We start from the raw sequence: 16,302 nt of genomic DNA on the forward strand, positions 1-16,302 counted from the left end.
TGACTCTGAAATGGGCTATGAAGTATTCCCCCACATTACTACTTCCTTCTTCTTCAGTTTACTTAAATCATTTATTTACCTTCAGATGTGTGACTTGCCGGGTGGTAGTGGCTCACACCTTTAATCCCAGCACTTGGGAGACAGAGGCAGATGGATCTCTGTGAGTTCAAGGCCAGCTTAGTCTACAGAGCGAGTTCCAGGACAGCTAGGGAGCTAGGGCTATTAAACAGAGAAGCTCTGTCTCAAAAAGACAAAAAAAAAAAAAAAAAGATGTGTGACTTGATGTGTTAAGAGACTAGAAGTAGCATATGTAAATTTAAAAGCCCTACTATGAGGTTGAGAGTATTTGGACTTCCTACATATACCTCTGCAACTCCTTGTAAACCTTAATTATTTCAACATTAAATGTTTTAAACACCACAGGAATGGAATGAGCACCAGTTACTTCATCTCTGGCCTGTGCCACTTCCCTGGACAGTATCACTTCTAATTTCACACTGTGCTGCCATATGGCTACAACATAATGAGTTTACCCAAGGTTGACTGTGAAACACAGAACTGATTTAAAATTGTTTGTGGTTACAAGGATAGCAATAATACCTCTGGAGAGGAATGCCTACACACCACTTGATAACCTCCTGAGAACAAATTCTTGCAGAAGGAATGCCCTGGGCATAAGGCACGCACTTAAAGAGGTTTGGCTTCGCTGCCAAAGGACAGTCAAGTAGTTTCCTTTTCCCCCAGCAAGGCCTGGCAGATGGCCAGATACCACCAACTGGACAGAAGGGAAGCGATCTCCACGCTGGCTCTGTGCCTCAGATATGGTTCACTGGTACCTCTTCTTTTTGTAAGCTATTCATATCCTGGGTCCATCTACTAACAAGAGTTCACCCTATTACTGATTTGCAAAGCAAGAATTCCTTCTCTGCCATTCATGCAGTATAGCCAGCAAGATAGCAGTCTACCAGAGATGTTCATGTCCAAAACCTGTGAGTGCATTACCCTTTCCAGTACAGCCATCACACTTCACCATCACAAAGTTCAGCAGAAACTTTTCAAAAGGCAATTGGCCCAACACCTCTGCTGCATAACCTCTCCTCATGGGCTTAAGGAGACCTTTAAGACAAACTAAAATGGCACTGTCCTGTCTTCAGCTCATTTGTATGCCCATAACACAATATTTTAATTATGTCAAGTGTTTGCTTTTGTAACATAAAAACTTTAGTGGAATATAACAAACACTTTTTGGGTAGCAACTGTATGACCAGACAGAAGAGAGGCAAAAATAGGTACAATATCATCATCTAGTCCAAAGGTCCTCACAGAGCTAATCAAAGTGAGCAGGAGCTTGATGTTAGGACGCCCTGTGATCATTCTTATAGAAACACACCATGGACTCACATTAATTCCAGTCTTCATCTTCCCTTGAAAAGGTCTCACACCTAAAAGAGGGGCAGGCAGAAAATTCCTGACAGATAGGGCTAAGGAGATGACTCAGGTTAAAGTACTTACCATGCAAACAAGCAGAAGGACAGGAGTTTGGATGCCCACCCCTGCCAGGACCCAGGTAAATAGCAGATGGGTAAGTGAGCATGACAGCTCACCTGTAATTCTAACCTCAGGAGGCAGAGACAGAAGAAACCTGGAACAGGCTGGGTAGCAGGACCAGTGGTTGCACACAATCCAGTTCTAGGTTGACTGACAAATTTTGCTTCAACGGCTAAGTGGAGAGCAATGGATGAAGACTTGCATTTTAAGTGGGTAAGTACAGTTACATGGATTTGAAATGGGTGAGTGCAGTCACATGGGCTATGAAATGGAGAACTAACATTCTTGCTGAACCCTGACCACAGCTTCTACCTGACTAGGTTTTCTCTCCTTAACCCCAGACAACACTCTACAAGGAAATCCAAACTAGTCACAAGAAGTGCCCATGAGTACCTATCTCAACTGACCCATCACAGCTGGCAGCCACTGGTCACAGCAAGACAAGAAAGTGAAGAGCCTTATTTTAACCCCAACCTTCGAGTCCTCCCAATGACTCCCAGACCATCCTGGGACAAGAATCAAGCCCCCAAGGTCCTTTGCAGCACCTGAATTTCTGACTACACAGACCCCTGAAGAATCAGATGTGTGCTGTATGTCAAGGGAGAGAAAAACTATATAGTACTGAGATCATGCACAACCTGGAGTGTCCTTTCCCCAAACCTCACAGAGGGGTCCTAGCACTGATGCAGAGTTCTCAGGGTGAAGGGGTCAAGAGTCCCAGATTCCAGCTCCAGCAGCAACACTCACTGGCCGGCAAAGCCTAAAGCAAGTCAACTCTCCAGGCTTCAGTTCCCCACCCTGGGAACTGACACGAAAATTTGCACAGGGCACAGGTGTGGACTGGAGGTAGTGTGTGCTTGCCAGTGTGAAGTCTGGCATCCAAACAGAAACAAAGCACACACTGCGGCTGAGACAGCCACAATGGTGCACTGTGTACACAGAAGGTGACCCACATGGAGTAGCTGTCACTACTGCCAATCTATCTTGACTCCAACATTCACATGCTTCTTCTTATTCCCCAATATATTCATATTCAAATCAGTAGGCAGCTTGGCCTGCAGGGCACTATTTGCATGTCATTTTCATAAAAGTCTCTGCAGCATTATCAAAGACTTCAGGCCTTTCCCTCCCAGCAGAGTGGGAAACTCATTAATTCTTCATAGGCAAACCACTTGTGTTTATTGAGTAGAAAATGTTCCAACAAAGTTCAAGCTCAGACTTAAAGGAGCCTCATTTTTATCCTATTAAAATTACATTTATTTGGTCTTGCATTTCTAAAAAAGACAAACAATCTTCACCAAAGCCACTGAAAAGCAGTAGCAAATGACATGCATACTTACATCAGATGAGGAAACCTTTCTTTAAAAAACATTCATGGCTGGGAGTGTGTTGTAGAGGTAGGTATGTGTGCAGGATGATTCCCCAACCACTCCCTCCCCCCAAAAAATAGTACATAAATATGCTTTTGAATAAACGATACATCTTCTAAAACTCTGTGGTAACGCGGGACACTAAGGATTCTTTGTGAAAAGAATACGGTATAATACCACCTCCTGACACAGAGCCACAGAAAACCGTGCAAATACATAAGGGAAGAGGCTAGGCAAAGCTTATGACACTAAGAAGAAAAAGTAAAACATCTTAGCAGGGTTGGGCATCGGAGCTAGGGCTTCCTGTGTGCTATGCCAGCACTCTAGCACTGAGCCACACCCCCAGCACACACACAACCAAGATGCTGAGTAAGTGATAAAGCATTCATCCAGCATGCAGAAGGCTCCAGGCTCTGTCTCCTAGATGCTCATTATCAACTAAGAAATGAATACAGAGAAAGCAAAGTATTCGAGTGTAAAACATAATAGGTACCAGGCACAACAGACAGAGGCAGAAACTAACCAGAGTAGACAAAAGGAAATCGAATAATTGACTAACAGTAAACTAAAAATAAGTTAAATATAGCCATGTGTATTTAATGTACAACAAATGTAACTAGCAAGTGTTCATGTAAAACACTTCCATTTTTACATGTGTACATGAATGCAAAGATTCCATGTATCTTGGTTGTTTTTCTATTGCTGTGGTAAGCACCATAACCAAAAGCAACTTGTGGAGAAAATGGTTCATTTCATTCTTTTGCTTCCAGGTAACAGTCCACCAAGGAGAGCAATGAGGGGAGGAAATCAAACAGGGCAGGAACCTGGGGACAGGAGCTGACACAGAGGCCATACAGGAGCGCTGCTTACTGGTTTGCTCCTCGTGGCTTGCTTAGCCTTCTTTCTTATTGCACCTAGGTTCTCCAGCCCAGGGATGGCACAGGCCACAGAAAACCTGGGCCCTCCCACATCAATCATCAATCAAGAAGATGCACCATAGGCTTGCCCACAGGACAATCTGCCGGGGCAATGTTCTTAATTGAGTTTCCCTCTTTCAAAATGACTCTGGCTTGTATCAAGTTGACATAAAAGCAGCCAGTACAGCATGTGTGAGAATGAAGGCACAATTCAGAACAATGACTATCTAGACACAGGGAGAATGAACTGTGTGCGAGGTGAAAACTCAGCAACCGCCAATGTGTGTGGTGCTTCTTGACATGGAGGAGACTTGGATGCTCTAGGTGCTGTGGTAGACTAGAGGGTGCTCTTGGTGATGTAGTAGCCTGTACAGTTCTTTTCTGTCTCTAACTAGTCTTCTAATGAGCAAGGCTCTAGGGTCACTGAGCCAGAAGGGTCAAAGCAGAGAGTTCTCAAGGATGCGGGTCACGCAGAGCTGGAGAAAAGAAAGTCCAGTATGACAAGCAGCCAACAAGTAGAAAGGTGGTGTGGGAATTCTTTCCACCAATGGCTTTGGGGTACCAGCCTTAGGGTGTGGCCTGGGGTGCTACATGAGGACTGAAAAAGCTGGAGGAGAAAGCGAGCACAGTCTCTCTTGCTCTGGCTCATGCTTGGCATGGTGGGCAGCTGAAGCAGTGGAGATCAGCGGCAGTTGAGCCTCACTCTGTATCTGTGAGTTTGTCCATTTTCATCGCACCCCTTAATAAATCAGTTATTACCTCTATGAGTTCACACTTCAGAAAGGGCCCAAGATCTATCACCTGGTGAACCGGGAATGACAGTGGCTTGTCCATATAAGGGAATAGTAGATCATAAAAACGAATGAAACCAGGTATATGCTGCATACCTGGAATCCCAGAATTCAGGAAACTAAGGTAGGGGATCTTAATTCAGCGTCATCCTGTGCTACATAGCCAGACCCTGTCTCGGGCAGAGAGTGAACTGACAAATGACCCCCAATTTACAATGGCACAAGGCAATTTCCAAACTTCACAATGGTGTGAAAGCAATACGCACATACTCAGCAGAAAAAACACACAACACTTCAGCTATGATCTTTCCCAGGCTCACAGTATGGTAATAACTTTCTCATCACTGGGCAGCAGCAGTGAGCCACAGTTCCCAGCCAGCCCTGCAGCAAGACCGGAAATCGTGATGCTGCACAGCACACTACACCCCTAGGAGGTCTGGCAGGTGGCAGGGTTATGCGCACTTTCGGCTTGCAACAGGACACCAGACTGTAACCCCAGGAACACCTCAGCTGTCTCGTGCTGTAGCATAGACAAACCTTAAAAATAAGAAAAGTGAAAAGGAGGTCCAACAGGACTCAAGAGGCTGAGGCAGGAGGGTGGAAGGTCAAACCCAGTCTGGGATACACAGTGAGGCCCGGTCTCAAACAAACAAAAGCAGCCAAACACACTGTATGATTATAGCACATGAACAGTCAAGAGGTTCACCACAGAGACGGAGTGCATTATGGTTTCCAGGGAAAGAGGTGGAAAGAAAGGCACAAGGAGATAAGGTTTCTCTTTCTGGCAGTGAGAGTAGTCTAAAATTAATTGTGGTCATAATTAGATAATTATGAATATGCATTCTAAAACCTGAACATCTGGGTTGGCAAGATGGCTCCTTGAGTAAGAGTGTTTACCACACAAGTAGACCTGAGTTTGAATCCCAGAACCTACAAGGGGGAAGAAGACCAGATTCCCAAACTTTGTCCCCTAAACTTCATAGATGTGTTATAGTATACCTACCTTCATACACAAAAGCACACACAAAGTTTTTGCATTTTAGACATTTTAAATGGGTGAAATGTATGGTATACAAATGCTATCACCATAAAAAAAAAAGGACACTGTTACTTCAGGCACAAAAAAAAAAAAAAAAAAAAAAAGAATCATTCAGGGTGCTTCACATGAAAAGAACAGAAACTTTTTATCTTCCACCCCCAGCCCCTCCAACCCTAGAAAGCAGAAAAAGAAAATGTAAAAAGAACTCCTTGTTACCAAAATGCACTGAGGGGCCATTAGTTATGCCCCACTGTCCACCCTGCATATAGCTTGATGCTCCCAGAACAAAGCAGGCAGGAAGGGCTCCCTGAGGACAGAGGAGCAAGTAAAGTACGTCACTGAGGTCACAGGTGACAGTCCTGTTACACAGCACAGCTCTCACTCAGATGAAGCAGGGCAAACTAGACAGAGATCCACAGTGAGCCAGGGAAGGGCAGCAGAGAGATGCCCAAGGAACAGAGCCCTGGAGCAGATGCCTCACAGTCCCTAGCGGGTTGGTTAAAAGCTTCTTTTTCAGCACAAGGGAACCCCATTAAAATGCAGTTCAAAAAAAAAAAAGATGGTACACACCTTTAATCCCAGCACTCAGGAGGCAGAGGGAGGTAGCTCTCTATAAATTTGAGGCCAGCCTGGTGTACAAAGAAAGTTACAGGACAGACAAAGCTGTTAATAGATAGACTGATAGATGTGTGGATGGATGGACAGGTGGATGGGCACAGATTAGATATGAAATCCAGGCGTTGGTGGCACACACCTTTAATCCTAGCACTCAGGAGGCAGAGGTAGGTGAATCTCTGAGTTAGAGGCCAGCCTGGTCTACAGAGCATTCCAGGACAGCTAGGACTATACAGAGAAACCCTTGAGAGAGAAAGAGAAAAAAAAGGAGAAATGAGAGGGCCAGGATGGGTAGGAAGTGATAATGCAGCCTAAGAATCAGAGGTACCTCTAGAGAGATGCGGTGGGACAGGACAGGCTGGAGACACTATGGAAATGGCCAAAAGAGGGAGACAGGCCCTGAGGTCATGCCACCTTAGGGCTTTGGCCAAAGCAGTCTTTACCAGTCAGGAAAGAAAAATGTCAAGTTCCCCAGCTTGACCATCACTTGAGGGACACCATAAATACTGTCTGCTCTGCATGGACCAGTTCATTGAAACCATTCATCAAATACCACATACTAGCAGCACCCAATGCTAGCATCAAAGCGGGCAAGAAACAGATGACATCCCTGTTGTTGGGTTGTTTTCAAAAGGTGGGCAATCCATTAAGACTCAGCACAAAGAACAGTCACAAGATCATAGGTTCTAAAAAGATGGCAGCTCCCCTAACTGGCAAAGGAAGCTGTCCCTGATGCTAAGGTTCACAAATGGACTTGCCCCTCTCCAGTATCTGTCTTTTGCCTCTCTCCTTGCACATCATATGTCCACAGCTAGCACCCCCCAGCACCCTGTGAGAGCTCATCTCTATAGAGATGACAGGGATCAACATCATCCATCTGGCCTTGGAATTGAAATGTTCAAAGAAAGATGCCTCTTCACACCAGCACAGAAACAAGCAGACAACAACTTCAGGACCTCTGCCACTGAGGTCTGGCTAATGCACAGCTGGATTCAGGCAGGCACAGTGTGAAAGTTGAGAAAGATAGCAGATCAGAGTATGATGGGCAAACCCTGTGCATACATCACGGCTGAGGTGCATTCTCAGAGGGCAAATCCTAGAAAGAGCAAGTACATCGAGAAAGGGCTGTGGGACAGAACCAATGTTTCACATGAGGTAGAGAAGGGCTCTGAGTTGAATGTGCATACCTATAGGGGTCCAGCCAGCTCACAGAGGACCAGCAACCTTGGGCCAGGACTCAGCTTCCTCATGGCAGCCCACACAGGGAGAGTAAACAGCATATGTGAGGGACTCTCTGCAAGGACAGGCTCAGCCTGCACTGTCTCTCCAGTCATATCATCCCCAGCCCTGATACTCAGTGCATGAGAGAATCCACAGCTGTGTCCTGTTGTGACATTCAGTGCTGGGGGGAGGGGGAAGAAGGCAGAACTTCCACACTATCCCAAGAAAAGAGTAAACGGCATTTCAGAAAAGGAGAGCAGAAAGGCCAGGGTACTCACAACAGAAGTTCCTAGCACAAACCACAGGAATGGGAAGAACAATAGTCCCACTCTCTTGGATACTATGACATCTCTGCCTGTTATCTGCAACATGAACACCAGGATGAGTCTGAAAGAGCTTGCCTTTCAGCAACCCCAGAGACACAGCCAAATTCGGCCTGGCAGCTCAGAGGCTCAGTGCTTTCTAGGCTGAGGGGCCCAACACACCCTGAAGGCTCTGAGAAGCTGGTGGGAGTCTAAGCTACCCCTGTAAGGACCAGTTCCAGTAGGCTGGGTTGGGTCAGCTTTCTCAGAGATGCAAAGCTAGAGGATGAGGTGGGGATGAGAAGCTGTGTGCTACGACAGTTGGGGCATAGAGTAGACAAACTCCTCCAGTTCAAGCCCAGACTCTGCTTCCAAGCCAAACAACTCTGAGCAAGTGACTAGGCTTTATTTAGTCTGCTTCATTTGGAAAGGGGAAACCACAGTCCCCTCCCCCACCAAGGGCTATGAGGACTGAACCAAGACAAGCACTCAGTAAACAATCCCGTAGCCCTGCCACCAGCTCTGAGCACAGCACAGGCACGGCATGGACACCCTGCTCTAAGAATGAGTTTTAGCGATCTATCCCTAGATTCCACATGAGAAGGAGGACGTGGTTGAACGCTGCTACTCCAGAGACCAAGAGACATTTTCCACAGCCCACCTCTGTGTGCAGTCCTTGCAGCCCCAGCCCCCTTGCTGGCAGAAAGCTTGGTCCCTGGTGCTGGACCCCGTCACAGAATGTCCTGCAGAGCTCCACATGGCAGGTACTGGGAAGTGAGGGATCACTGGGCCGGGGATGGGGGAGACAGCTAAGCTGCAGGAGGAGGAAGGTCATTCTCTGGTCCAGGACCATGGCATTTTACCATGACCCTCATCCTGCTGGAGCACAGAGATCTGGGGAACAGAGCAGAGCAAATCTCACTGTCCTACTTAGCCACACTCCTCTTTTTTCCTGGACACAGCAGGGAGCTGAGGGCCCACTTGCTGCCCTCATGGTTTATAGACTACTTAAAAAATAACACCAAATCAAGATGTTACCAGGTTTTTGTTGCTGTGATTGGTGGAGAGAGGTGCCAGGACCTCACATATGCCAAGCCAGGCAAATGTTCCACCTGTGAGCAATAACCTAGCACAAAGGACTTTTTTTTCTTATTTTTGTCTTCATTTAAAATTAATTCCAGTATCAATTCACTATATTAAATATGCAAGGGAAAATATGACTCACATTTATTTTCAAAATGTTGCTGATGACATGAGACATTTGACATGGCAACATGAAGTTCTCATTGAGGGGTAAGAAAAAGAATTACACACACAGTAGAACTACCTGCTAGTGCCTCCACAGTACCCAGTCACATGGAGAACCCTCCACATACGAACAAGGATTTGAAGACAAACCTGCTCCCCGAACACAGCCTCCATACAAACTCCAGGGCTTCCAAGATGCTGAGAAACAAGAATGTGGGCACCAACCAGGTAAACAGCATTTCAAAGTCACAAGTCAGGACACAGACCTCTAAGAACACAGGGCAGCAACAAGGACAAGAGAGACAGAGCCTGTTTAATGCCAGGGCTGGACTAACAGGACAAATGACAGGAGAGTCTCTGCTCGCTTCCAGCACCTGGGAATCAAAGCACTTTGCAGCAGCTAACCAGCACTCAGAAGGCTAACCAGAATTATCCTGCCCACAATCAGAAGCAGGGCTCTGCTGAGGGAGGTGCTGGGAGCCACCTGCAGTTCCTCCCCACCAAATGCCCTCAGCAGCACACTCCATACAGAGAATAAAAGTTAGAATGTGGCCACAGGTGTCAGCAGACTACAGTCTAGATGTAGGCCAGCAGCATTCCATGCTGGAAGCTCAAGGAGAGAATCATTTCCTGTTCAATCTAGCAATGGGCAGAATTCAGATTCTTGCAGTTAAAGGACCAACATTTCCATTCCCAGCAGAATACTGCTCCAGGCTTCTCAAGACCACATCACATTCCTTGGCATCTGGCTCCATCTCCCCTGTGCAAGGCCAACAGTTGTGGACCAAGTTCCACTCCTGCTGATTCTCTCCAACCATTTTTAATAGTTCATGTGGCTATACTGGGCCCACCACATAGGTCAGAACTAACCCCCAGTACAGGCCAACTGACTGACCACGTTGACTCCCCTGTCATGTAACATGGCTTATTCACAGGCTCTAGGGATGGGGGACCCAGATCTTTGGGACCATGCCCCAGGCCACATGCTGGTGATCATGCCAACCCCTGACTTCCAGGTCATCAGTGAATGTGCAAGTTCCATTTGTCAGAGCCTTGACCCTGTCCACTTCTCTCCAACAGACTCTGCCATTGTCCTCACTTCCTGCCTGTTGCCTCTTGCCCACTCTGCAAGGCTGAGCAGTAGTGTTGTTCACTATACCCTATTTAATGACCTTCAATACTCTCAAGAGTCTGTATTCAGATCCAGATTTTCTCCACAGCCTTCAAAATGCCTCCAAAGCCTTTACATCCTGGTGTACTTGGGCTACTCTAATCCCTTTCCAGCCACAGGTGTCCTCTGCAGCCCACCCTGCATCTCTGAGGGGCAGTCTGACTCCTTCACCACTTCCAGGTCCCAACTTAGACAGAATGTCTTCAGAAGGGATGTGATCATTTCCCCTTGTAGGACCCTGGTATTCCGCCAACATGCCCAAATTATGGCCTTCACAGAACTACAGTCAGTATGCCTACTTTTAAAGATTTATTTATTTATTATGTATACAATAATGTATGTCTGCATGCCAGAAGAGGGCATCAGATCTCATTATGGATGATTGTGAGCCATATGGTTGCTGTGTTTGAACTCAGGACTGGAAGAGCAGCCAGTGCTCTTAACCAGTGAGCCATCTCTCCAGCCCCCCAGTATGCATATTCACACGTGCACTGGCCCTTACCCTGTTAGCCTCCCTGAGCAGTATCCAGCCAGCATTCAGTCTCTGGCATGTCAAAGGTGCTCAACACATTTGAATGGCTCCATTATCCCCAACACCCCTCCCACTTCAGCTGGTACTGAAACAGCTCTATTGAGCAGTCTCATTTGCTTACACTCTTCAAGGTTCCAACCACAGATCTCCCAGCCACAGCACTGAGGCTGCACCTCTGCCCCAGCCTTACCCCAAGAATGCAGGGCCTTACCACAGCTGAGCTCAGTCTTTCTTGCCAACATTGCACTTCCAAATACCATCCCTCACCTACCCCAGCAACATGCATTGCCTACTGCCAGCAATACTCAAAGTCAAGCAAAGCCATGCTAAAACATTAAACATCAGCTCCACCCTGAAAGGCTGCCTCTGTTTGCAAGCCCAATGTGTGTGGGGGGGGGGGGTTGGCATTTAAAATAAGTGTGGCAGGAATTCCAACTATGATGATGGCAGAGAGCAACAGCTCTTTGGGAGGCAACTGAGTCAATGGCTCCAGATAGGACAGGCCCACAAGACGCAAGGCCCCAGGCCTTCGGATTCTTACTACCCACCTACTCTACTGCCTTTCCCACTGAAGTGGCAGTCACTCCTGTCCCTTACCTGGAAGTGTCCCAAGAGCTACACTGCTCTTAGTTACCCTGCTCATGCCCTTCTCCCCTCTGCAATGTCTCTCTTCATTAAAGTAACCCTGTTTCACAGTGAGCTGCCTCTGGAACACAGCTACTCAAGTCCCCGAAGGCTCTCCACCCACTCAGAATACGGGAGTAATAGTCCACATCTTGCTTTGACCATGTAACCCTGTCCTCTCCCTCAGCTACAGCCACCTTGGTTCCTTGCTCCCTTCTCACACTAGCCCTGACTGAGGAGCAGAGATCTGTAATCTAAAGGTACCTTCTCATCCAGGGTCCCTAGCCACCGTTTCACCATGAGATCCTCCTGCTACATCTGGCACTAAGATACGCCCCCTCCTTTCCTGCAGAACTCTGATGGCGGTTACCACCATCCAACAGTTAGCTCTCTATGGGCAGGGAACAGATAGTGGCAATTTTGTAGATGGCAAGTAGCAGGAGTCAAATAAAAATTAACTGAATAACTTATCATGCTCTCAGGTAGTCCAAGAGATAAGTATCTCTCTGTGTCTCTGTCTCTCTTTAATCTGAAAGACAAGAACTAGGCTGTGTTAGACAGTTTCAAGTCACTTGACACAAGCTAGTTATCTGAAAGAGGGCAAACTCAATTGAGAAAATGCCTCTATAAGATCTGGCTGTAGGGCATTTGTTTGTTTGCTTGCTTGTTTGTTCATTCATTTGTTTTTGAGACAAAGTTTCTCTGTATAACAGCCCTGGCTGCTCTGAAACTCATTTTGTACACCAGGCTGTCCTTGAACTCACAGAGATCTGCCTGCCTCTGGCTCCTGAGTACTGGGGTTAAAGGAATGTGTCACTAAGCCCATCTTATAGCATATTTTCTTAATTGTGATCAAAGGGGCAGGGCCCAGCCCATTCTACATGGTGCCACTCAGGGCAGGTGATACTGAGTTATAAGAAAGAAGGCTGAGCAAGCCATGGGGAGCAAGCCAATAATCAGCACCCCTCCATGGCTTCTGCATCAGTTTGTGTCCCCAGGTCCCTGACGTGTTTGAGTTCTGCTTCTGACTTCCTTTGAGAATGCGTAGTGATATAAAAGTGTAAGCCAAACAAACCCTTCCCTCTCCAACTTACATTTTGGTCATGGTGTTTTGTTGTAGCAATAGAAACCCTAACTAAGACATAGGTACAGCAAATTTTCCTTGGCTGTCATGGCCACCTGATCTAATGTAGCCCCCTTCCATTGCAGATACAGAAAGTAATGGCTCCAGGAATAGCATACATTGGGGACTATCATAGAGAAGGGAGGCTAAAACCCACTCAGCTCCCTAGTCTCCAGGCAGAAAGTATAGTCTTTCTATATGTGAGCTCATCCAGAAAAGGAAATTCTAAGAAAGACTCAGTCAAATACCCATCCAAAGATCAGGAAGTGTCTGCCCATAAGAGAAGGACTTGCAGACCATCTCTCATGCAGCTCTCTTAGCCAAGTCTTTTTCTCACTCCAGACTAATGTGGGAGACAGCTGGGATCAACCACTATTCCTGAGTCTTTACCAATGAAGATGGGGGGGGCACATCCTAAACATGAAGAAGCCAGTACATAAAAGGGTACCTGTGTCCCACCTGCAGAGGAACCAGCAAGGTATTAAGGAAGCAAGCTGCAGATGAAGCGTGAAGAGTAAAAAGAGGGAAGGAACATTCCAGTCAGATAAACAAGCATGAAAATGGGAAACTAGTATCGAATGGGATGTGGAAGACCCTGGAGTCAAAGTCCATCAGCACAGCTAGGGCACAGTTCAAAAAAAGAATGGGCAGGAGATGGGCCTAAAAAGCTGAGCAGTGGCCAGGTTATAAAGGTGTGAGATAACACAAAGAAACATCTGTGTGGAACACACATTTCTAGAGAAGCAGCCAAGGGGCTTTAAATCCAGCCTGCCTTCGTGAGTGCTGCCTAAAGGACAAAGTCATGTTTTGCAAATGACAAATCCCTGGTAGACAAAATATTGGTAGAGCACCAAGTCCTTGCTGAAACTCCACCCACCATCTGCACTATCAAGGAATTGACAGGGGTTCTGCTACGCACAGCTCCCTTCACTGTCTGGAACTCTGGGGTAAGATTCCGTGGTCTGCTCCCAGCGTTTTCCTGGTGGCAGACAAGCATAAGGCCCACATGAAAGAGCAGGTGACACCCCACGAGCCTGGCCTAGCTCTCTGCTAGCATTGCCTATGCAGGCGAAAACCCAGAATGTGGGCACTGAACAACTCAAAAAGGAATGGGGCACACCTTTGCACACTCTCCTTCTGGGAAACTTCCAGACCATCACTCAAAACAGAAACATGGCGACAGGGGGAGGCTTCGGGGCAGAAGGGCAACACAGAGGCTGTACAGGCTCTCTGCAGGGCCCAGCCTCTCCCCTGCCCTGTCCTCAGCAGCAGCCTCTAGCAAGTCACAACATTCCCCATCACTTCTGTGACATGGGAGCTACTCTCAAAAGTACCTGATATGACGCAACACGGCAACAAAGTCAGGCAGAAGAAGTCTGTCTTTGGTAACGGGGAGTCACACTGAAAAGCCTGGGACTGCATTAGTTTCCTATGACAAACACAAACAACCATAAAGACAGTAGCCTCGAGAGGCAGAAATACATCCCCTTTTGGGTCATGAAACCAAGGTGTCAGCAGACTATGCAGTCTGTGAGGGCCGTTTCCTTCCTCTTGTAGCTTCTGATGGCTGTCAGCAATCCCTGGATTTGACTTGTAAAATACTTCACCCCAATCTCTGCGTCCAACTTTGCAAGGTCATCTTCCTTACTTCTGTCTCTCCTGCATCTAAAGGTCCACCTTCTTATGGGAGCCATAGACTGAATCAGGGCCTCCCAACTGCAGGATGACCTCATCTTAGTTCAAGGATGTCTAGAAAGACCCTGCTTCCGAGCAAAGCCACAGTCACAGTTCCACATGTACAAGTATTAGGGATGACACTGTTCAACATACTACAAAGACAAACTACTATGTCAGGTGTAGTGACACCCATGTGTATACTCTCGAGACTGAGGAAGGAAGAGCTCAAGGCCAGCCTGCAGTATAAAAGAGACCCTGCCTCAAAACACACACACACACACACACACACACACACACACACACACGAGGGACAGTTTCTGATGGAAGGTTTATTGTAACTCCACACAGCAACTCCATTATTTTTAAACTTCAGTTACCTCCTAATAACTTAATTAAGTGTGAATTACAGTCACACTTAAGTAGAACCAAAGCCTCAAGATGTAAAGGCAAATGTCATACTGTCACATGGTTTTTGGTTTGTTTGTTTTTTTCTGGACACTAGGCTCTTAGTGTTTGTCCCTGTGACAGTAGGAACTCATTCTCATATTATTCTAGTATCTTCCATTCGTCTCAAACTATGACATTGTTTTTGTTTGTTTGCTTGATCTGTTTGAGCAACTCTGGTCCTGGTACAGTAGAAACACAGTGTCTGGGAACCTCTGAGGACCTCTTCCCTCTTCCAAGTCTCTGTGGCCTTTCAGTCAGTAACTCCAGTTAACTCCCAAGCACCTTATGTCTGAATGAGTGAATGTCAAAGTTTACAATTTTAACACTCACACACAGGAGCCCATTTTCCATCGTAATGAATGGTTCTATTTAAGTTACTTCAATGTCAGTATCTTAGGGGCTGAAGAGAGGGCTAACATCCGAATCTTAAATGTCAGTATCTCAGACTCTGGTTTGGGAACCAAGTAAACTACGTTTGAAAACTTGAGATGTGCTTGTCCGAAACATGGTCTAGTCAGTGGCTGACTTGTTTTTAGGCGTTTTTCACGAACTGTCTCTTCACTCCCTAAGGCCTAGAGAGGCGTCAGGCGATGACCAATCAAAGGACTTTGGAGCTCTATAGCTTCCAGACTGCACCCAGGTATTATTTGTTTCCTGTTGCTGTCAGGTGATCGGAGTCTAGAACCAGGAGGTGAGAACACAGAAATTCACAAGGCGCTTCCACGCACAAGGCAAAAGCATCAGCCCACAAGAGACACGAAGGTTAACCAAGTGGTCAAACCACCACACTCCCTGCAGAGACCGACCTCCCCGGCAGGCGCTGCCCCTGCCCGGCCAATTTCCTGACTCCACCAAACTCTCCAGGGCATGACCCGCGCGTCAGTTCCTTCCAGCTTCCCCAGGGAGCCAAGGAGTTTCGCGGAAGGGAACCTGCCAGGCTCTGGAGACATTGTGGGGCAGCTCTTCGTCCTCCTCGCCCCGAGGTGCAGCCACTGTCACCTCGCAGACCCCACGCCCCCACTGCCGACCCCCACCCCCGAGCCGCTCACATCGTCTAACAGTCTCCTTGGAGCCTAAGTTCCCCTCCTAGGAGCCCAGTTCCCCTCCATCCGCACCACGACTCCATCCGCAGTCCAACAAGACCGCACAGCTACCTGACCTCTGACCCCTGACCCCGACCCGGCCCTCCCCGTCACACCCACCTGCCCGGGACTTTGCTGTTGCTGCGCTTCCAGAACTGCTTCCTGGCCCCGTCGCTGGCCATGGTCCCTCCTCATCCCTCAGATCCGCAATACTGACACCCGAGAGCTGCCGGTCCACCCCGGGCGGCCCTCTCCTGTGCCCCGGTGGCCCCCTCAGCGATACCAGGACTCCCGAGCACAGACCCGAGAGGCGCTTCCGCCTCCGTCCGGAAGTTGTGAGTCGGCGCTTCCGGAAGTCCCGCCTTGGTCGCGGCTGCCGAGCTTGATGCCATGAGACGGCGACGCTGGGAAGTGCGCGTGGCAATTGCGCAGTCGTGCAAGCGGAGCATTGGGGTTGCGTGGGTTCGGTTGTTCTGGGAGCTACCCAACTGTGCGGCGCTGGCGGAGGCCGCTGGATCCCGGACTCCGACCCCATGGCCGAGCTTCCGGCCTTGAACTCCGGGGCGGCGTGCGTCTGGGGTCCGAGTCTGCCTTG

The 16,302-nt window shown here is 47.7% G+C and overlaps 1 protein-coding gene across 4 annotated transcripts in view; it reads right to left on the reverse strand.

The window, feature by feature from the left end:
- The window catches only part of Tbc1d22a (TBC1 domain family member 22A), a 293,862-nt gene extending 277,817 nt beyond the window's left edge, over nt 1-16,045 (reverse strand). For 3 of the 4 annotated variants that reach the window (XM_005067065.4, XM_013111376.3, XM_021225438.2), the window contains exon 1: nt 15,828-16,034. In XM_005067065.4, the coding sequence (XP_005067122.1) occupies nt 15,828-15,889 (62 nt within the window). In that variant the 5' untranslated portion in view covers nt 15,890-16,034. Of the gene's footprint in view, nt 1-15,827 lie in introns of all 4 variants that reach the window. The other variant, XM_040754023.1, reaches the window with a different exon arrangement.
- Between the last annotated feature and the right edge of the window lie 257 nt (nt 16,046-16,302).

The sequence above is a fragment of the Mesocricetus auratus genome, unplaced genomic scaffold, assembly GCF_017639785.1.
Source record: "Mesocricetus auratus isolate SY011 unplaced genomic scaffold, BCM_Maur_2.0 Super-Scaffold_100010, whole genome shotgun sequence".
NCBI classification, from domain to species: Eukaryota; Metazoa; Chordata; class Mammalia; order Rodentia; family Cricetidae; genus Mesocricetus; species Mesocricetus auratus.